Source organism: Nothoprocta perdicaria, unplaced genomic scaffold (assembly GCF_003342845.1).
Source record: "Nothoprocta perdicaria isolate Ctin4 unplaced genomic scaffold, notPer1 scaffold_343, whole genome shotgun sequence".
Lineage (NCBI taxonomy): Eukaryota > Metazoa > Chordata > Aves > Tinamiformes > Tinamidae > Nothoprocta > Nothoprocta perdicaria.
In genome coordinates, this window is record NW_020455581.1 from 258,876 (window position 1) to 281,348 (window position 22,473).

Below are 22,473 nucleotides of genomic sequence, written 5' to 3' on the forward strand. Positions count from 1 at the left end.
TAAAATATATCCTGTGATATAAAATTTTGTTACTGGTGACTGGAATTCACTCACATTCATGAGTACATTTGTTTAAGAAGTAAAGCTACACAATCAGGAAGTTAAAAATGCATTCTTGCATTTCTTCCAGCATATCTTACAATATATGAACAGACACTCAGAAGTCTAATAAACTGTTAATTTTCTCATGGGATCAGACAAAAGGAAACTGGAGATTTACGAAAAGAACTGCAGATGGTATCAGAAGAGTATATACTATCAGTAAATGGATTACCTTATACTACATATACATTCACTGTATTCTAGATTTAATTTGATGACAGCGTAAGCTAACTCAGCAGAATATTTTATCAAATAGTGATAATGAAAATGTGTAGATCATGTGTAGCTCGTATTTTTCCTGCAGTGACAACTTCAAACACAATTACCCAAGTTGAACAGGAAGTTCTTAACTCCTTATTTAAACATCTGGTTTCCATCTGCTGGAGACGGCAGGCCTTTTTTTAAAAAAAAATACCATACACCATAAACAATACGTACACATATTCAAGGAAGGAAAAGAGTTACTGRCTATGCTACTGACAGGAAATGATTTATTATTCAGATGATATCTAGGACTGAAGGACCTGCCTTCCTTCCTCCCAGTCTTTCATGTGAATTTAGCTTAGAGAAGGAACTGAGGACAGTGCTCAGACTATTCTGTTCATGCCCTCAGAGGCAGGATCCTAAGGACATGCAATATTCTTGTGTTCTCTAACAAGCAGTGTTTGCCAGTGAAAATCTTCCTRGCTGAAAGCCTCCCATGCCTCAAGAGTGTTGAAGAAACAGTTACTGCAAGGTAGTAGCATTATTAAATATAAAACTCATAAAGTACAGCACTCTRAAAATAGACAATGGTAGAAATAAACGTATCTGAATACTCTGATTTGCTTGCTCCTCTTTCCCATTTCACTTCCCTATTCCTGTTCATTAGTATCCTACTCAGTGATCACATAATAGCCATTCTGTGACCATCTCAATAACGACAATAGCCATTGTCATTAGCAACATATATTTCCTTTGAGGACAAGGTAGCAAGTTATGTGGATAATTAGAGATGGATCTGGAAAGTAAAAAAAAAATTAATGCTAAAGACCAAATGTCCTCAACATACACATTTCAGGGCGAAAGGCTAAGAACTTCTTTGGACCAGCTCTAACCTGGTCCAATGGAATTAACAGCCATTTTCTGCAGCAACACATTAATGGCAGGAAGTCCTCCTGGAGCACATTGTCCAGTTKAGTTTTGTGCAAAAGGAATATTGCTCACACAGTCCAAGACCTCTTTGTACTGTGAAGCAGAGCATGGGTAAGATAAGGAGATTTGTTTCAAAAGTACCCTCCTATTCCAAACTAAAAGACTAATGAAGAAACACCCTTCATGAGCTACATTCTCAGATACAGCTCACAAGATCTCTTGCTTATGTGTTGTTTTCTTTATATGTTGTTGAAGCTGAACCTGTAAAAAGTTGGAAGGTGTGCAGAAAGAAAGGAAGAACTTTGAGAAGGTCTTCTGCCTTGCGTAGTTAAAACAGTTCAGAGCTGTTCTGGAGAAGCAGATTTGTCACTGCRTCTGCTACAAACTGCAGTTAAATAATTGAAACAGGGTTACTCGGTGGTGGCCTTAGTTTTATTTAGTATCTAATTTGAGATCATTTACAGAACTGCTCAATATTCACAGTCATACCTAACAAATGTGCTTCGGGACCAGCTTTTAGAGCAAGTATCTATCTGCATATTGTAATTATTAATTGTCCAAGGCACATAGGCTTGGACAATTATAAAAATTAAAGGCGAGTAGGCAGCAGAGCATATTGTGCCTGTGAGCACTTTTGAGATTTCTTTTAGTAGTGTAAGCATGTACTTTGTAAAGTTACATTATTATATAATGCTATCTTGCAATTTTTGTAGTCTTTATATTTTTTATTGTAGTTTTTATGTTCGCAATTGCAGAAACTATAGTATGTTTTTTCAAGGTTTTTGAGGCCACTTTTACATCTAATATTTGCAAAAGATGAGGTAGATGGGCAGATGCTATCCCCAGTTGTGGAGAGGGAGACTCCAGATATTGCCAGTCCCCAGTTTGTCCCTTCATCTTGATTTAAAGTTTTCTCAATTCTAGGGAATTACCCAACTGTAAGCAGAGGAAAACACAAAAAAAAAAAAGGCCAAGCAGATATTTTATATGTAAAACAATAAAATATAGCAAATGAGTTTGTTTTGTTTCTGCTGGATTAAACGAAATGAAAACAGTAACCAGTATCCAGACAGCTTTTAACCTTAGTCAGTCAAAAAACAATAGATATATATCATGCAAATCTTTCTCTCTGTGTTTTTCATTTTTGGGGACTTTCTTTTTGTCAAGGAAATAGAGCTAACTGATGAGGAAGAAGCGATTAAAGCAAATCTAGTGGAAAATGAGCCTTTGCCTCCAGAAGTGCTTGATAACATTGTTCCTGACTGGTGGAGGAAAGAGCCATTCCGGTAACTGTAATTAGCTTCTCTCTCTCTCTCTTTARCTAATCTTAATAAAGGTTTCATCCGTTGTGTCCACAGTTATAAATAATTATTGCAGATAGTATTTCAGATGCTCTTGTTCTTACAAAACATGACCCACCTTTCATTCTTATTTTTTGGTATGCTGTTTTTATTGAAATGCTGATCGTAACATAATATTTTATGTGCTCTACACAGTGCTGGACAGAAGTTCAAGTGCACTTGAACTGGGTTAAATCCTTTGAATCGTTGGTCCTTCTCATCTTATATTGCAACAGCCATGTAGCTCTGGTAGGCCGACAGAAGAGATATGACAATAAATGTTTTATGTTTTCATATAGCTGGTAAATATAGAGAGCTGAAATCCAGCTGTAAGTATGTGGTTTCCACATATTATAAATGTTAGGTGGAAACCAAAATATCAGTGGTCTCCAGAATGACAAAGTCAGTTATCTTCTGTTAATTCATTACAAGTTCTGCTCCAGTTATGTAACTACAACTGACATTCTTTCAAATCAGAAAGTACATCTATTATGCCATAATAAATAGGGAATGTTTTTGCATAAATAAAACAGACAAATTACTTATAGAGAGTATGCTGTTTTAAGGCTTTTCAGGACATACTTTAAGCTGTTAAAATCTCTTTTTCCATGCATACTTTAAGCTAGTAAAATGCCTCTTTCCATGTCCTGTCTATTCCTTTCACTTCCATACAGATACTGGAAACTTGACCAATAGGTTGCAATCACTAGCAGTATGAGAAATGCCTTAAAAGTAATAAATATGCTTCTCCCATAAACTTTTGTCCTGTCAGCCCACAGCCAGGAAGACAACATTCTCTTAACTGTGTAAAAGCAGGAAGATYAGTTTTAGAAGAAGACACCAGGGCAAAAAGACACATAATATTATGATACTAAATGATTATCACAGAATCATGGAATGGTTGAGATTGGAAGCATCTAGAGGATCTACAGACCCTCCAGTCCAACCCCCTGCTCCAGCAGGGACACCCAGAGCACGGGGCACAGGGCGGCATCCAGGCACGTTTGGAAGATCTCCAGAGAAGGAGACTCCACAGCCTCCCTGGGCAGCCTGTGCCAGGGCTCTGGCACCCTCACAGGAAAGAAGTTCCTCCTCGCATGGAGATGGAATTTCCCATATTTTAACTTATATCCATTGCCCCTTGTCCTATCACTGGACACCACCAGGAGGAGTTATATCATATTATATAAATTGAATTTCCTCAAGGTCTGTATAGTAAAGGAAAACTTTCGTCATTTCATGACATATGTCCTCCCCCAAACTTTTTTCCTATAGCATCAAGAACCACCTGTTCTTCCGTCCTCTCCCGCTCCTTGGATTTTCTTTGGTTTTCTATAGTTTTACAATATCTTATACTAAGACCTACATTAATAAATAGAAATATTAAGTTCTTGTTAATAAAACATTCAGCTTTATGGGTCAACTCATCCGTGAGAGTGAAAGAGCTCCAAGAAGCCATAGAGCTAGATGTATCTGCCCTGCTTTTAATACCTGCAGGAAAGGRGATGTATGTGATGCTGAGTGGCGAGGTTCTCATCCTGTATTGGAGAAAGAATTGTCAGTAATTATGAAAAACATTGTCAGCAAACTTTCTGTGATAAACTTTACCAAAATAATATTCAGGGTATCTTCACATGGTTTAAGAGCACTGTCTGAGAAGTATAAGCTTAAGGGTCACACAAACAATATTGAAGATATAACTTACTTTGGCTTATATTTAAATTTTTAATAATTAATCTCAGCACATTAAAACATCAAAAGTTTCATTGGGTATTTGTTGGTACAGTAATATAAATACACAGTGAAATCGTTTTTGCATTCTGAAGCGTAATAATGCAAGAAATTATTTTTATTTACTATTAAAATATACTTTAATAAAGGAGTTTAAAATTATTTTTGCAGATTCACTCTATTTTCACTGTGTTGAAATGTGTCCATTGCATAAYGATTTTTTTTTTTAATAATCAGATCCACTGGATTTATATTGGATGGTTTCCCTCGCACTGTAGATGAAGCCCTATATTTGTCAGAGMGAGGACTCTGCCCTGATGTTGCAGTTTTTATTCAAGTAGAAGAAAGCGACATTCTTGACCGTCTTTTTCCTCCACGCATGAAAAAATGGAAAGAAACACATTATAAAAAAATGGAAACTAAAAAGAAACTGAAAGACCTGAGAGCAAAAATAAGGGTAGRTTTCCAGCACTGTCTACTTAATTGCAGTTTCAGAAACACAGGTTTTAGAATCTCTAAAATCTCTGATGCAGGAAAGAGCACACAGGGAAACCAGCCAGGAGCCATAGCCTCACACATTCACAGCATTCCCTGCTTTTCCATGGACACTGAAGGAACTGTAAAGCTCCTCTCCTGCTCAGCCTCTCCCACATTAACACTGCCCAATGCAGTTAATTTGTGCAGTTTTAGGTGYCTGGCACCCCAAGCCAAGCAGCTGTGCTGCCAGACAGCAGGTATCCTGGCAGAATGCCAGACATCTGGAACATCCCAGGCGAGGCAAGTGGGCAGAGAGACTCAATATGGCCATAAAACAGCAAGCCCACAGCTCGAGCGCAGCAGTGCTGTGAACATGGGCTGTGGAGYTGATCTGTGAGTGCCACAGGGCACCGTTCAGTGAATGTGCCTGTGTTTCCAGCTGTGATAGCCTGCACAGAAATGTAAGAGCACTAAGACACACTCTCCATGTCACTGCAGCTGTGCAGCCTCCCAGCTGAACAAAGCCATGTTTATTAACATACAAACATATTAAGACACAGGCCACCATATAACARCTACCTTGAAATAATGGGAAACTTCTATGCAGACATCTACAGTCGGCACATGCAACACCTTCAAGGTTCCTAACTTCACACAGAAGTGAGATCTACTTCTTTACAAGCACTTTCWGCAACAACCTGAACATGAATTCCTACAGACAGCTGGCCCCCAGTGAGTTAGTGCCAGGAAGTTTGGGACAAGCCCATATGATATCAATAGGTTGGCAGCACTTACAGTAGAATCCTCTCCACAGCCAGTGGCCTTGAATGGGAGAGAATGCGCCTGCCCATTGCCTCTCCATTTGCATTTATAACTTGAAACACTTATAAAGCAGAAAAGAACATCATGTCTGTACTTATGTCTACATAAGTACAGAAGATTATCCAAAAGTTTTAAAGCCTTTTCTATCACACTGTTGATTGAATTATATATTCATCCTAAAAAAGGATAAAACTCAGTCAGTAAAGGTGATTTCCACTTGGAGTTCTCAGAGATGTTTTATTAGCAAATCCCAGTATTTTCTTGGTTTTTTTTTTCATTAACAGGATAAGAAGATGGCTAGAAGAAGGGCAGAACTTTTGGCAGAACAGAAAAAAAAGAAGCAGGAGGTAAGAAAAAGGGTTAATTAAAATATTTACTATAGAAGTGTTTGCATTCATAGCTCTTAAAAATTTCTAGAGTTTTTAGTCCCAGAGTTTTAAGGGCAATTTAGAATAATAAAAATGTAATTGACAGAAACCTCTACTTTTCAAAATAATATGACATGCTTAAATTGTTTTAGAAACCAATGACTCATCAGTGCTAAAAAATATTTTAAAATAATTCTTCATATGATGCCCGCATCAGCAAAATACTTATAAATGTGTTTAGCATATCTAATTTATAACTGTAAGAGTAGCCCCAGTCGCTGTGGTCAGGCAGCCTTTTAAGTACTCTGTCAAATCCTTTATTTACCTGCATTGGATTGTACCAGGATTTCTGACCAAATCCAATTACAAAACATATTTCTGTATGCATTAATGGACTACTTGAGTGCTTATGAAATGCTGTCAAGAATGCTTTCAGCTAATATGCTTTTTTGTAACAAAGTCCCACAAAATTACAATACCAAATATATAAAAAAATGTAGCATTGCGTTTTTTCTAGCGCTGTTGGAATTGGCACAGTGCTTTGTTGTGTGCATTACGTAACATCTCTGTTTTCTTCTGGAATATTATTCTATAAGGTGCTAGATTTTGCTTATGATAAGCTACCAAAAAAGGAGTTTTTGTTGAATTATGACTTTTTCTAAATGAAAATAACTAACAAAACAACTAATATTTTGCATTTATTTGCTTTAACAAATAAGGAATATGATGAAACCAGTGAAAATGAAGATGAAAATGAGGATATTGAAGCTGTACTTGAAGAAGAGTTTTTGGAAGAAGAAGAAGAGGAAGAAACTGAAGAAGAACAAGAGTCTGATGCTGTTGAACGTATGCGAAATGAAATTGCAGAAAAGTTTGAATCAGAAAGAGATCATTTACAAAGTGTGCAGGTACCTTATTTTATCGTACAAATCGTGAAGAACTTTTGGGTTATTTTAATGGTCAGATTTCAAAGCTACAGTATTTGAGTGATAATTACTGCAGTCATGACAATCTGAATATGCAGAAGGTACATATTTTACAAAATATATGATTTTGTCTTTGACTTTGAAGTGAAATATAGTCTTAAGTGTAAATGTAGAAGGACAGAAAGACCAATTCTAATCTCATATTAAATTGAATTTCACTGATTTACAATGACTTAGAATACAGTCAAGAAATTATAGACAATATTGCAGTCACCCACCGTTACAAAGCCATTCTGATATTTCATTATATTATATTATTCTAATATTATATCATATATTATATATATCATATATTATTCATATTTCACATATTCATGAAATATATGAAATATATTCATTCAATATATGAATATTCATTCAAATATATTTCATATATTCATAATATTTCATATAATRTTCTAATATTATAACATATTATTCTAATATTTCATATATTATTCTTATATATTCTAATATTTCATTGTGCTTTCATTAACTAGGAAGAATTTGACAGGATGTTAATACCTCAGATCGAGATCAGTGGAGAACGAAAGCCTCACGTCGTACGCTACCGAATATATAGGAAGCTGAATCCTCTGGTGGAAAATCGCAGAAGCATTTTTGAGAAATGTTACCCAATAAGTTTGCCACTTGCACATAAAATGCTCATTTTCTCATATAAATATCCAAGTTCTTTTGGCCAGTGGGATCCTGTCAAGGTAATTTTTTTTTATAGCTACAGAATATTTCAGAAGTAATCTTTTACAGTGACATATTTCACATAAAAGAATAAACAGTTTAAAGTAATGCCAGTAAAAGTTAATGAAAATGGCATTACTGAAATGAAGGGCAGACTCTTGATATCTGATAAATTGAGGGCAAGCACCTGAAATGGCTTGATGCAGGAACAGGAGTATAAGGATGAGAGAAGGGCCTGGCAAGGTAATACTGTAACATCTCAGTATCTACGGTAACAACTCAGTCATCTCATCTGTATATTGGCTGACTCCCTTAAAAACACAAATGAACTTGTGAGACATGATTTCCCTTCCAATGCAGAAGTTCAGTTGGCTTTTCCCCATTATTTTATGTGGATACCTTACTGGACTGTGGCTAATAGGACTCATCCTGGAGGCATTTTTAAAAATTGGTCACTCTCTCTATCCTTCTGTTTTGTGGAAGGAAGGTCGAAAGAATTGCTGCAATAGGGACATCTCTAAGTCTAAGTTCTTCCTGAGCAGACAGTGGTGCAAGGAATTCAGTTGGCATTTCTGCAGTGAGCATTTCTGCCTTTCCTACATGTCAGTTACCCCTTGGCACTATAAGCTTTTTATCAGGCTTCCTGATGTGTTTGAAAATRTCCCATCAGTAGCCTTTATAAATATACTGCATTTCTCTGATCATACCTTCTCCACGGACAGAAAGTGTAATGGTACCACCTACTGGAAAAAAGTGAATATTCTTTCTTTAATGGTCACCTTACCTTTCTGCACAAGAATTACATTTATAGGCAAGGCCCTCAGACTCGTGCAGGACATTACGTCCAAGGGGTAGTACTTCAGAATCTCTTATGCCTTGTTTCCAGTAGCTGACAGTCACCTACCTGCCCAGGAAGCCACTTCTGTAGGATGGTAGAAGAGGAGGGTATGTCAAACATATTTAACTGTTTCCTTTTTTTTATATGCTGCAGCTAAGTGAAGGAGATATAATCAAATCACCACAGAGCCATGAAAACCCAGTCTATCCTGTAATCCATCGACAATATATTTATTTCCTTTCAAGTAAAGAAAATAAAGAAAAATTTATGACAAATCCCATTAAATATATCTGTCAACCGAAACCTAAACCAACCATGCCAATTAAGATTGCAGTTCTTGGACCTCCTAAATCTGGGAAGACTACAGGTACAAACCAGTATTATCTGTAAGATAGAGGATGGCACTCAGAAAATCTGAACTAGTATTTTTTATAACTGCCTTATTTCTGATTATTTTCTAGTTGCTTCTCATTTCCTTTAACCATGCAACCATGCAATATGATGCAACATAAAATGAAGACAGATTCCTAGGACCAAGGACCAGAACCCAAAACACTGTATTCTCCAGCCTGGTTCCTATTTTTTTAGATTATGAAACAAGATTTTCCATCCTTCTCCCCACTCCTCTCCATCTCTCTCCATGACTCTCAATTCACCGATGTCTGCCTGTAGATAAAGAAGAAGACACAGCTTGTATCAGTGGTTAGGCCAAAATGGAAGAGATGGGCTTAAATCATTTTCATATTAAGGAGGAAATAATATCCATATTTCCTACTTAAAATGATCTAACAGCCAAGCTGTCCCTTGAGCAGCAGTAGAATATTTTTGAACATATTTTTGAATAAAATTGATAATGGCTGTTGTGCTTTATGCTGTTGAATGCTATTAGTGCATTAGGCAAAGCAAAGGTAAAAGGCCGGGCCCCCAAGCCCCTACAGCAGATGTAGGTCCCCGCTCACCAAGAACCTGCCTCAGAAACGACCCAGAGCAGGACTGGGCGAGAGCTTCAACGGGCTACTGGCTTATGATGATGCCTATGTGAAAGTTGAGTGGTAAAATCTCCATGTTTTGTAGTTGCCAAGAAATTTGCAAGCGCGTATGGATTCCTGCACCTGACTGTGGGGGATGCCATACGRCTGGTGTTAAACGACCAGCCAGAAAGTGAGCTGGCGCTCGTGATAAAATGGCATCTTCACAAAGGACTCACTGTGCCCGATGAACTGGCCGTCCAGGCTCTAGACGTGACTCTCATGAATCAAATGTGCACCACTGCTGGGTAAGAGGCTTGTCTGGCTTTTGAGGCGGTTTTATTTTATTTTTTTCCTGGGACTGTGTGTCCTTTCATGGGCACTGATGCTCACATTATCTTTGTGAAACAAACTGTCTCAGTAAAACACGTCAGTGGTTTAGTCATTAAGAAAATAACCTTGCTGTCCAAAACGAAGTGGGAAATCGGATCTCCGCATTAGTCTGAAAATGCACCCTGCAACATATTTTTCTGCAATTTTCAAGTAAATATGCTCCAGTAAACTCAAGTAATACGTTTTATGAAAGTTAGGCTTTTTTTCAGCCAGAASCCAGTGTATCCTTTTCCATTGAGAACTGCCATTTTCTCTCTCATAGCTATTCTTGTACCAACTCAAACTGGTCCGAGTCTCCCCAGTAATGCACACTAGCAGTTCAGTTCTGTGGGTTTCTTTTTTTTTTCTGTTTTTGTCAACCTTTGAAGTTAAGGAGAAGCAGAAAACTGGTTCTTACCACTTTACTTCTTMGGGAATACACATTTCTTAGGCTCTGTCACCAACACTTGCAAAACTGTGCGATGTGAAAAAGCAATTTGTTTTATTATCAACTCAATGAACTTCAACTTCTCTCCTAAAAATAAATTAAGAAAAAAAAATAGGAAAAAGGCAATTTCAGACCAATCTCTGGAAATTATTTGAGCCTGATAACCAGATTTTTTTTCAACTTTTCTTCCATGTTAACTATTGGAATGGTGTTTTACACTATCTTGCCCCAGTATCGTATAGTAAGTGAAAAAAAGCGGTTTATTTCAATGTGTTTTAAAAAATGCTTCAAGTACTATAAGTTATTTTATTTTTTACTTTGAAGACTACTTCTCCTAATCATTATGGAAATTCCTCATAGTTAAACTGATGTGTCAAAACTGAAAACTCCACCATTATGGTAAGAGCTGTCCACTTAGGTTCCTGTAACTTTTATCCTTTGCATACTCCCTTTGCTATTTACCATTTCTTATTCCATCCTCCCTTAAAAAAAAAAGAAATGTATTTTAATTGGTCTGTAAATTCTCTGGGGTGGATACTGTGTCTAATAAATCAGGACAGCACTGAACTTGATGGCACAGAAGTAGACTTTTGTGTTTATTGAGAATGTATTTTGAATATTTTTAGCACAAATTCTTCATTTGTGAATGATTCAGTAAGAACCAACCTGTTAGAAAAGCTGTCTTTCTGTTTGTATGCAGAGTTGTTATGGACGGATACCCTCTCACAAGGAAACAAGTAAACCTCCTTGAATCGGTTAGGATAATTCCAGCRAAAATCTTTGAACTGGAAATGGATGCAAAAGAAGTGTTCAGAAGAGCACTGTCAGATAAGGAAAACACAAATAGGTAGTGATGCTGCATGAGAGCAATATTTTTACCAAGAAAAGATTGTAATCTCTCTCTGTGTGCAGTCCTGCACCCCAGTGCTGTACCTTGACAGGCTGTTACACATCTAAGCTGGTGGATCTAGGAGGTCTTTTGTGCTCTCACATGCAGTGCACATCCCACAGGCTCCCAGCTCCATACGGGAAAAGACATGGGTCAGATCCCACACCSGAGGACTGAGGAAACAGATGTACGGACTGTGTACCCACTGCTTTGTTAAACTGCAGTTTTAGTGACACTGCATATCAGCTATGACCAGTTCACTCTGCTCCTGAAGCTTATTAGTCATCAGCTTAGTCATTGTCATCATAGCAGAAACTGGGATTTTACCCAATAAGCTTTTTTAAAAAAATTCCTTAAGTCTTAACTATAGTCTTTTTTAAAAGATAGGAGCCATGTACATTTTAATAACATGTATACATTTAATGAATTACTCATCTAAACTGTTTAGATATTTTTCTTTTTTTTTTGTTCTCTAAGGAGATGAATATTTTGTTTAAAAAGCTCTTGGTTGTTTTTGAGGTATAGCAGTAATTTAGAAAGGGACGGAGAATTAAAAAGAACAGAACATTCACCTTAAATTAAATTCTGTAAGAACCTGGTTCTCATTAAAGGAAATGTTTCTGAGAAGTTCCAGAAGGCTTAGAGCATCACTGCATGTCTCATTTTGTCCCTTTCATTTTATCAAATAATCAGTAAAATGCTTACTCACTTACTGAAAGTCTAAAGACTATGTGCATTGCAAAAAGTAAATTCATGCTGCCCTTTCAAAAGTATTTACATAAATAAATCTTTTTAAATAGCAAGCTAATTACATTTTATAAGCTTAAATACAAATCAATGAAAATGGGTAATATTTAGCAATTTCTAAGAGGCACTTCTTACAGAGAAATAAATCCTATTAAAACAGGAAAGACAATCTTAATTCTCTTTTGTTGGCATCATTTAAATCAAGAACCAGAACCGTCAGTACTTCTCTGTTCTGGTAAAAAATACCTCTTCTGGTCTTCTGTAGTATTTTTAGAGGTCATATGAATTATTTTCAATAATGTAGGTGTAAATATGAGCCAGACAGTTTTCAAAATACATCCAAGGACAGTAGGTACTTCTTGATTTCTGACAACAGTTTAACTCAAAAATAAGCCCTTTTTTCAATGAACAGTGACTTTCTAGTGACYTGGAAGTACTGTAAGCTTTTGCCTCTGGTAGCATTTCATAAAATATGTGTCATTCAGTTAAATGCGCTGACCTTCAAACTTAGTATTTAAATCAGTGCTATTTTCTGTTGTCTTCAGACATCCCTACCCTGACCACGACAGCTCACAGATTCTCGCTATCCGAAATTCCTGTTATAAACAACACATCGATGCAATAAGGACTTACTATGAGAAGGAGCATCAGAACTGGTGTGTGATTGATGCCCTTCACAGCAAGTGGTGGATCTGGAACAAAGTACTCCAGGAAGTTCAAGTGGTGGTTAAAGAAATCCAGATATATTTGGAAAGAATAAGAGAAGGTAAAAGAAAAACAAAGTTCTTTCAGAAGTTATCATGTAGTAATTATATTTAAATTCAATTTTAACTTGCTCTGGTTTAAGCTAATTCTTGGGCACATACGTACCAAGTACAGCTGGAATTAAGGTTCATAGCATATTTCATTTACTAGTCATAACAAAACAAAAATAAGAGAATAACAATGAATAGACAAAACACATTTGCCTCAACATTTGCCTCATTCAAGGCTAATGCATCTAGCACCTGGTCTATGTGACAAAATGCACTATTCCAGAAAATGACTTAACCATCAAAATATTAATTGATACCACACAAAATACAACTGAAATCTTAATTTCCCAAATACAGTGTTACTTGTGAATTCTGGAGTTAAATATATGACAGTCGTCATTTTCACTGTGCATATTTCCACTCATAGATTAGATTTTCTCATTACAACTTCTACCTTTCCCTTGAGAAATGCAAGGCCTTCTTCTAACATTAAGTTTTGTATAATTCATTCCGGCTGTAAAACAGGCAAATGGATATAAGGATCTTCAAATCTTTTCAATTTAAAATTTTCTTTGAAATTAAAAGTTGCCTGTCTTCACTCTTACTGGGTTTGGTAAGTTTAGATGTCAATTTTAATGTGAGACTAGCTAGAAAAAGAATAACTATTTGAAAAAAATAGCTGGATTTGTTTCTGCTTGTGTAAAGCATCAGATCATGTTTTAAGTATCTGCTGGGCTGACTCCAAGAACTCCAAGAACTACAACAAATCCAAAAAAATATATATATATACATACATACATATATATATATATAAAAATATATATATGGGCTCATTAGTCAGGGCTCATTAGACCAAAAGCTGAGCCTCAGTTASAAGGATATGCAGAGTTCAAAGACAACCCCAGCGCATTCAGAGGCTTCTTTAATACATCTTGAATATSTGAACTGTGTTTTTCTGCATGGATCTGTAGCTGCATTGCCTGCAAGATCTGAGAGTTCATATCAAAAAGTGAGAAAAAGTAAATCTTCCTTCGATTTTCCTCAGGTTTCTCCTCTCACAGCTTAGCTCCTGAAAGATACAGGATATCAGATGAGCTTTGCCATTTTTCTCTTGAGACTCTCCTGCATACTAACATGCTTTGAGGTCTTGGGTGACCTTATCCTTTGCAGTTGTACCTTGAATGCTGCATTTTTCCAAGACCTCTCAATGCCAGACCCAATATCGTGCAGCTTTGCAGACTCTTTGGTCTCATCTGGAGAGATCTTGAAGGCAGCAAAGAGCAAACCAGCTACAGCACAGCCAGAGCTTGTTGTCCAAAGAGCTCTGTGCCTGTGCTCACCTTAGAAATTTCAGTCATAAGTCAAAAAATGTTTTTAAAAATCATGGTTTTTTTCACATCAAGCTTGAAAAGCTGCCTTTAAAGTATTTTTTATTTGTCATTTTATGCAAGATCTTGAATTCATTTCATCCAGGTAGACCATACCGTTTGCAAGACAAGGATGAATAAATGATATGCTTTTATCACACCTCATACTCATTTTCAGTAATGTAAAGAATTCAAATAATTGCTGAAATGTTCCTTTACAGCACAAAGAAATGAAATAATAAATAATTAATAAACCTATCCAAGAAAAAATAAATAAATAAAAAAAAAATACAGACTAATAAGTTAAGCAGGTAGAGTATCTGACATCATTAATACTTATTGTATTTCTTAAGTAAATGCTAGAGAAATGTCTCTTAAATTAGTAAAATGAGTTGAAACTTTATTTTAATATCAGTATATACAAACTCCTAGTATCTGAATTCTTTATTCATATCATTTCACCTGATATAGTAATATTCTGAACTGTAACATTCCTATATAGAAACGCTTTATTCTTTCTTATATATTTCATTAACAAAAGTTTACCATTAATTACTGCTCTTAACAGGCAAAGCAGCCAGCATTGCTGATTTATGCATCACCCCTGAAGAGCTGCACTATCGGCTGGGGGAGTTTGGGCAGTACTGCCCTGTCAGCCTTGCAGAGAAACACGAGCTGCTCGACTGCTCCGTAACCTCCTCCCTGCAGTTTGCTGCCGAGTTTCGAGGACACTACTACAAAATGGCTTCGCAGGAGGAGCTGGAGGTCAGTGCCCCAAAATGTGTGGACGGGGAGCAACGCTGCTTTGAGTCTCTGATTCTGTACAGGAACAACTCCGTGTCTTTGGAATTAGACTAGGGTTACTCGTGTTCTGGCTGTGTAATTCTATCAAATGCCCGGTCACAATGCAGCAGAGAGTCCTTCCAAATCAAAGATCCTCTTCCAAATTATCTCAGCTCAAACATTAATTTTTGAAGGGGTCATTTCTTCCCTCCTACATCAGTTCTTTTCGGGGAGGGAGATGGCATGGGAAATGGCTAATAACACCTCTGGATACTGGATGGATGCTGAGTGATGTAGCTGGTTGGAAAAGAAATGACCTRTTTCTCATGGGAGCAGCACCAGCACACTGGTGAGATTTTTCTAGAAAAAAAGAAAAGTGTCTCAATTGCATGAGCTAGTCTTTTGGTGCTTGACAAACAGTCTTATAGTGCTTCCCTCTTTATTAAAATGTTTAATTTCTTTTTCTACAGAAATTCTTGAATGAGCCAGAGGTGTATGTACCACCACTAGCACCTCATCCTCTTCCACCTCCAGAAATGCTACCAAAGAAACTAACGGCAGCAGAAGTGAAGGCCTTATTCCCTAAAAGTGCAGAAATGCAGGGATACTGTCCAGTCACTTACCTAGATGGAAAACAGAGGTACATCACTGCAATTTCCATTAAAGTGTGTGGCAGCCTATAGGACGTGGGGCCCCAAAACACAAACAGTCCACTGGACCTAGCCTTGTCCAAACTTCTGCTCCATTTCTCCACTAGTTTTATTGCAGCAGTGGGTGTTAAAAACAATGCTGCTCTAGCTGTAAAAGGTGCTTATTAGTCTTTTTTGAGGCTGAAAAATATCCCAGAGTTTCCCATCTTTATGGCATGGTTTAGATTATTTCTAATAACTAGACTGAGGCACAACCTGAAGCATCCTGAAGGTCATCAGTTCCTCTACATCTGTCATTGAAAGAAGCAGGTGGGTTCAGGTTCTCTCAAAAATTCTTTAACAGAGCTGAGTATCAGTCCTTAGTAGCAGGAATTTAGGTTGGCCAGATGATCACCTCTTGTAGAGGGAAAGACATATAAATCATAAGTTACTTGAATCTGGGATACTTTCTCCTTTTATATCTTGGGTAATGTTAATTTACTTAAACTGGTATTCAAATAAGCCAATCAAAGGCATTGGATCTCTTTCTGCAAAGCTGCCTAAAGGAGACAGAGCTTAAAGTTAATCCAATCATAAGGATCTGTGTTGGCTCGCTGYCTTTGGTGATGCAGTCTGCCTGAATACAGCTTGAGTTTTCTCTGTCAGAAGCCTTCAAAGTTCAAACAAATCTCATGACACCTATGGAGGGGCAAAACTAGCTAGCACAATTTTATGAGACATCTGTAAAGCTCAGGATAAAGCCGCCTTGATTTCCTCAGCATGCAGGAATTTCTTGTTGAGGGAAATACAACCRTAACAGTCATTTCTACGTTGTCCCCTCAGCCTCCTGAATAAGCACAGCTGGCATTTTAGCCAAAGGAGCTGAAAGAAGCACTAAAGAAGTCCACTGATAAGCAGATTTTGAGGCAGCAATCACTTAATCACTTGCTTGAGCAGGAGGTTTGGGCTAGATGATCTCTAGAGGTCCCTTCCAACCTCAACCTTTCTGTGATTCTGTAATTTTTGAGCCTTGTAACAGTCTGTTACATGGCAGAAGCATGGATGATCCATGTTAACCCTTTGTGTAACTTCTATTCTTGCCGATTGCCAGAAGGCTCACCACCTAATGAACGTACAGCACAAAAGATGTCTAACATTTGGGTTRGACTCGATGACCTCTGAGGTCCCTTCCAACCTTCGGCATTCTATGATTCTATGATTCTATGAACATTTCTTGTTGCTCCTTCTCCTCAGATATGAAGCTTTGGTGCCTGGAAACATTGAATACGCTGCAAAATATCGAGATAAGGTATATATTTTTGAAAGTGAAGAAAAACTTCAGAAGTTTATGAGGTGAATATACTACTCACATTTTAATCTTTAGTCATATCCTAGTTTATATATCTTGACAATCCTTGCTTTTTATCTGGTTAGGTTACCAGAGAAGTACTGGAATGTGAAGCTTCCACGCAAACTCCCTCCAGTAAAGGAGCCAATACTACTTACTGCACTTCCCTTAGCTGGATACCTTGAACAGGCTAGTTTTTGCTTTTCTATATTAGATTTAAAAAATCTAAAATAATAATTCTATGTATAGTGTGTATAGAATGTATAATATACCATATCCATTTTGGGGGGAAGGGTTTTTTTTAGTTTAATTTAAATATTTTATCGATGGGATTATATTTAATTGAAATTTTTTGTCAGGTAAGTACTTGCAATAAAGAGAGGAAATTTTAAAAAGCTTTAAAATGTTACAGCTTGTAATTTTAATAGAAAAAAAAATCAAGCAAGTCCTTCAGAGGTGATTGTTTCCCTCTGCAAGAATGGCTGCAAGATTGTATGATGGTTTTTACGACTCTTTACTGGGTCTAATATGAATAAATTTTTCTTTGATTTTTAACACAAGCCTATCAGGAATGGTTTAAGGGTAGCTGATTATACTCTTAGACATGGATTGGTAACAAAAAAAAAAAAAGAATCATGGTCTCTTTCCTCCCAACTTTCTATTATTTCTGTGACCTGCAATTCACTGGCTTACTTTAAAGCATACTATAATGYTGGATTTGCAGGACAACAGGATCGGGCTTTTAACATATTTTTGTTCTAGATGTCTATAATGTTCTTTAAAAATGTTTTATTTCTTTAGGGAGTAGCAACTTCTCTAATAAAAGCTCTGAATGAAGTAGGCTGCTTAAAGCCAAAGTTTCCATTCCTGAGTGTAAAAAAAACTGCTCTGCTGTTTGTGGCCTGTCATTTAAAAGGTAAGGTATAAAAGTAACATATACTATACAAATAATGAATCACATAAATGCAGTATATCATCTGATATAGCATTGATAACTGATTTTTGTAGTTTCATGACATTCAATCTGGAAAAAATACTCCTTTATGTTGATTAAACACACATTTTCAGGTCTCTTAGAAACATGTAAGAAACAAGGAAGAATAAAAGCTAACAAGATAGCTAGAAATTTTGTGATCTCCCATAAAAATATTAAATTTTAATGATATTTCATCACCAGTCACGTCCCTGCCTTGAAAACCTTTCTAACATGCACGATGCTAGGTTGAAACAAAGCAGAACTGTGTTTAAAACTAGGTGGCACCACAGCTTAAACTAGTCTGCAACAACCTGGACTTAGAAAATAACAGAAAGCATGGTAATAAAGACTGCTGCAGTGTTTAATAATTCTGAAGAATGGCTGAGTTGCCTGAATATTTCTCCAATTGCATCAGCCCATCAGATAAAACTTAATAACGAACCCTGCCTTGCAGGTAATCTGAGGACAGTTTTCTGTTTATATGGCTCTTCCACAGGAGTTGGACGAAATATGTAAAAGAGAGTCTGAGTGTTTTGAAAAGCAGCTTCTATGCATCGGGACATTTGCCGTTCTCCAGATTAATTCTATTTCAAGAGCTTGGTATTGACATACTAAAATACATAGTACAAAAGAACAGGTGCTCATGCAGATTATTTTTTCAATTTTTAGCATAAGGAAATGAAAAAAAAATGTTTAGAAGTTTGTTTCTTCGTGAAACTATCTAGGAAGATTTCATTAATAGGACTTGGAGTATCAGTATGATCATAGAATTACAGAATCCTTAAGGTTGGAAGGGACCTTTAGAGATCATCTAGTCCAACTCCCCTGCACACACAGGGTCACCTAGAGCACATAGCACAGGGCTGCATCCAAGCGGGTTTTGAAGATCTCCAGAGAAGGAGATTCCACAACCTCTCCACAATCTCCACAACCTGTGCAGCCTGTTCCAGGGCTCTGTCACTCTCACTGTCAAGAAGTGTTTCCTTAAGTTCCTGTGGAACTTTTGGTGCCTCAGCTTGTGGCTGTTTCCTCTAGTCCTGTCGCTGCCCACCACTGAAAAGAGGCCGGCCCCCTCCTCCTCACTGCCTCCCTTGAGGTATTTATACACGCTGATCAGGTCCYCCCTCAGCCTCCTCTTCTCCAGGCTGAACAGGCCCAGCTCCCTCAGTCTTTGCTCACAGGGCAGATGTTCCAGGCCCCTGATCATCCTGGTAGCCCTGCGCTGGACTCTCTCCAGCAGCTCCACATCCCTCCTGTACTGGGGAGTCCAGACCTGGACACAGTCTCCAGATGTGGCCTCACCAGGGCTGAGTAGAGGGGGATGATCACCTCCCTCGACCTGCTGGAGACGCTCTTCTTAATGCACCCCAGGATCCCGTTGGCCTTCTTGGCCACCAGGGCACACTGCTGCCTCATGGTCAACTTGTCGTCCACCATGACACCCGGGTCCCTCTCTGCGGGGCTGCTCTCCAGCAGGTCCACCCCTAATCTGTACTGGTGTCCAGGGTTATTCCTCCCCAAGTGCAGCGCCCTGCACTTGCCCCTGTTGAACCTCATGAGGTTTCTCACCGCCCAGTCCTCCAGTCTGTCCAGGTCCCTCTGGATGGCAGCACAGCCCTCAGGGCTATCAGCTACTCCWCCCAGTTTGGTAYCRTCRGCAAACTTGCTGAGGGAGCACTCCAGCCCTTCATCCAGGTCATTGATGAATAAATTGAACAGGACTGAACCAAGGACCGACCCCTGGGGGACACTGCTAACTACAGGTCTCCAACTGAACTGATGATTATTTTCACTGTGCTCCTGGAGCTGACAGAGCTTTACTCCTAGAGCTGACAGAGATTAATAAGCCTTTTCCTTCTCTGAGGAAAGTTATCCAAACTTTGTCTCTTGGGTTTGTATCAGTTGTTGGTATGGGGTGAGATTTTCAGTAGAAGAAAATGCTTGCAGTTAAAATTCTTTTCAAATGGAACRGGGATAGCTTGCAGAATAGAGCTAGCTTGCAGGATTTAAAGCAACCAAGTGGCTTTGGTCTAAGTATTGACCAGTGATGCCAGGGATTTCTGGAGCCAATTCTTCAGCCTACTATTTGTGCTTTTTACTAGACAGCTTATTCAGTAGGTGAACTTCATGTTGTCTTTTATTATTCTAAGCTTCTGCTTATCCCTTTAGATAATGCCAAGTTTTATTGTCTGTCTAAAGTCCTTAGTGTTCTGTGTTWTCCCATGCTTCCAGAGCCATGCAGGATTTTCTTGGACTATCACATATTTCACTAGTATAGCTTTATTAGGGATCATCATTGAATAATGCAGGGACAATCTAAGTCCCTATACTTAAATCTACAAATCTATGTTTGTATCTAGCATAGCCTTTCATTCACAAGRACAGTATCAGTCTGTTGTTTGCACCACTTTGCTAACATACCTATGTCAACTCGAGGAATAATTTACTCACACATTGTCCCTAAACTATTATTAGTCTGGATGAAGAACTAAGTAAGTTTGTGCAAGTACTCAAAACTCCTCTYCTAATATGGTAATAAATGATTCATCCATAAGAATACAATTTATAGCATTCTAAACCCAGAGAGAACCACTTCCAATTTTAAGACAGAGAGTTCCAATATGCTCTAAAATGTACCTTTGAAATATAGAGGTAATTGTTGTGCATCTCTTCAAAATAGTCATAAAGTTCTTGACCAAAAACTTGATCAAAGTGCTTCACATTGTGGTGCCTTGGATTTTTTTTTTTTTTAGTTCTATTTTTATCCGAAATAATATTTTGACATCTTCAACTTATTTCACCCCTTCATTTCACAATAGTGGAGAAGGAACAGTGGTTGTAATTTCTCCTGAAGATTTCTTAAAAACAGTATTGGGTTGTTCTCAATATCCGAGAATAGTACTACTGTGGATAGGACTAATAGCCCATTAGTCACAAATGCAGAGATTCACTCCTGGAAAAGAGTAGGCAACCGTACCTCTTTATAGTGAGTCAGTGCCCTTCAAACCTGACTCTTCTAAGAGCTCTGCTTATAGTTATGCTTGAAAAAAAAACTCTCAGAAATTCTAAAATTTTGACATTTTAAAGTTATAGGCTGATGTGTCTAATAGTATAGTTCTACATGCTATCCAGTTTCTATTATAAATTCCGTTGTAAAGTACCATCTACAGGAAGAGAGCTACTTAGGCTATGGCTGCCTTAAATCACCATATCTGTTCTGCTTCAGTGTAACAACTAAAATAATATAGAGTAATGGATTGGCACTCACCACCGATGTACTCCAAAATAGGGCTTAGAGCAAGGAGTTGCGGCAGAACAGAAACAACACAGCTTTCAGTGTAATGTTACTGGCCTTGAAATTTTATGTTCTCTTCTGAACTATCAGGGAGATATAGTCAATTCTTGATTTCCTATGGGCGGTGGATTTGGGTTATAGATTAATTGTGTCAAGGATGTGGATATTCCTAARACAGCGCAGAGCCTGTTTGGGTCAGGGCCAACGTATCAGCTTACAGGCACAGCAAGCAAGCTCAGCTCAAGCCCTGAAGGTCTCCCGGTCCACCCCCCTTCACTGTATGTTCATCATGGAGCTCTGAGAAAAGCAGAGCAGAGAAGCTGCTCAGAGGGAGCTGGGGCACCGCACAACGGGTATTGAAGGACAGAAGCTCCAACCATTTCCTGAGCTACTCGGAGGTCTTCGCAATGGATTCTCCTGCGTGCTGAGCTGCGCAAGAGTGAGTCAGGTTAGATATAGCACTGCATGAGTGCAAGAAACAGGCTAGATCCACTGCAATGCCCAAGTGGAAACGTCCTTCTGGGCACAGAGCTTGGTGCAGGATCCAGCTCAAGTCTGGATGGATGCATAAGCTCCAGCTCCGTGTGTCCCCACCACCCAAATCATTGCAAATCTGGCTCTGCCCAGAGTGTCTCCAGCCCCTCGTTACCCAAAGAACATGAAGCTGATGGAAGCTCAAAATATTTCTTCTTTTACCAAACCCTTGGTCTTTCTGCATATCGTTATCTGGAGATATGAACTTCTCAAACACCAGGCAGTTTCTGCTGTTGGWTTGGAGTCAACGGCTGCTTTCTGCAGGGCTTTCTGTGCCAGGGGCTCTGCCCATACGGGGAGCAAAACCACCTGGTGCCCATTTGATCCACGTCGTACAATTTCCGTGCCGCCATCCCACAGAGCTCGCGCGGGACGCTGACGTGTCGCTCCGTTTCTTGCAGCCTACAACCCCCGGAGCTCGGAGCCCGTGCGGAGGAAGTACCGCAGGAAACTGGAGCAGTTCGTGGATCACTGCGCCCTCATTCCCTACCTGGGCGCCAAGATGACGTGCCGCTACCGGGAGCCCCACAGCAGGCCTGCYGACCTCGACAGCAAGCTGCGGACCTTCCTCTCCCTGAAGGGCACGAGGCCCAGCTTCCTTTAGCTCCCCGGGAGCACCGGTTTATATGGGAATGCCGCATCTCCCCAGGGCTGCCCACAGCTCGCCAAACCTTTTCTGACTCAACTGTTGCAGAGGKGAATGTTTAGAATTTTAATATTACTCTCTTAAATGGGTTCAATTAATAGTACTCTCTTAAATGGGCTCAATGTGTGACGCACGCGCTGGGGAAAGGGGCGCTTTGGGGTAAATCCGTGCGGAAACGGCGCGCGTCTCTTCGAACCTCCCCCCGCCACACGGCGCCCCGGGGGGCGGGGCCTCCATGGG

At 38.6% G+C, this 22,473-nt stretch overlaps 1 protein-coding gene across 1 annotated transcript in view; it reads left to right on the forward strand.

Annotated features, from left to right (window-relative positions):
* Positions 1–22,191, forward strand: part of LOC112951311 (adenylate kinase 9-like) — a 40,318-nt gene extending 18,127 nt beyond the window's left edge. Inside the window, exons 9-22 of the mRNA XM_026043966.1 lie at positions 2,404–2,522; positions 4,074–4,200; positions 5,891–5,953; positions 6,694–6,882; positions 7,440–7,658; positions 8,630–8,720; positions 9,551–9,752; positions 10,965–11,111; positions 12,446–12,666; positions 14,591–14,787; positions 15,276–15,445; positions 16,689–16,743; positions 17,584–17,698; positions 21,989–22,191. Coding sequence (XP_025899751.1) covers positions 2,404–2,522; positions 4,074–4,200; positions 5,891–5,953; positions 6,694–6,882; positions 7,440–7,658; positions 8,630–8,720; positions 9,551–9,752; positions 10,965–11,111; positions 12,446–12,666; positions 14,591–14,787; positions 15,276–15,445; positions 16,689–16,743; positions 17,584–17,698; positions 21,989–22,191 — 2,118 coding nt within the window. The remainder of the gene's footprint in view (positions 1–2,403; positions 2,523–4,073; positions 4,201–5,890; positions 5,954–6,693; positions 6,883–7,439; positions 7,659–8,629; positions 8,721–9,550; positions 9,753–10,964; positions 11,112–12,445; positions 12,667–14,590; positions 14,788–15,275; positions 15,446–16,688; positions 16,744–17,583; positions 17,699–21,988) is intronic.
* The last annotated feature ends 282 nt before the right edge of the window (positions 22,192–22,473 follow it).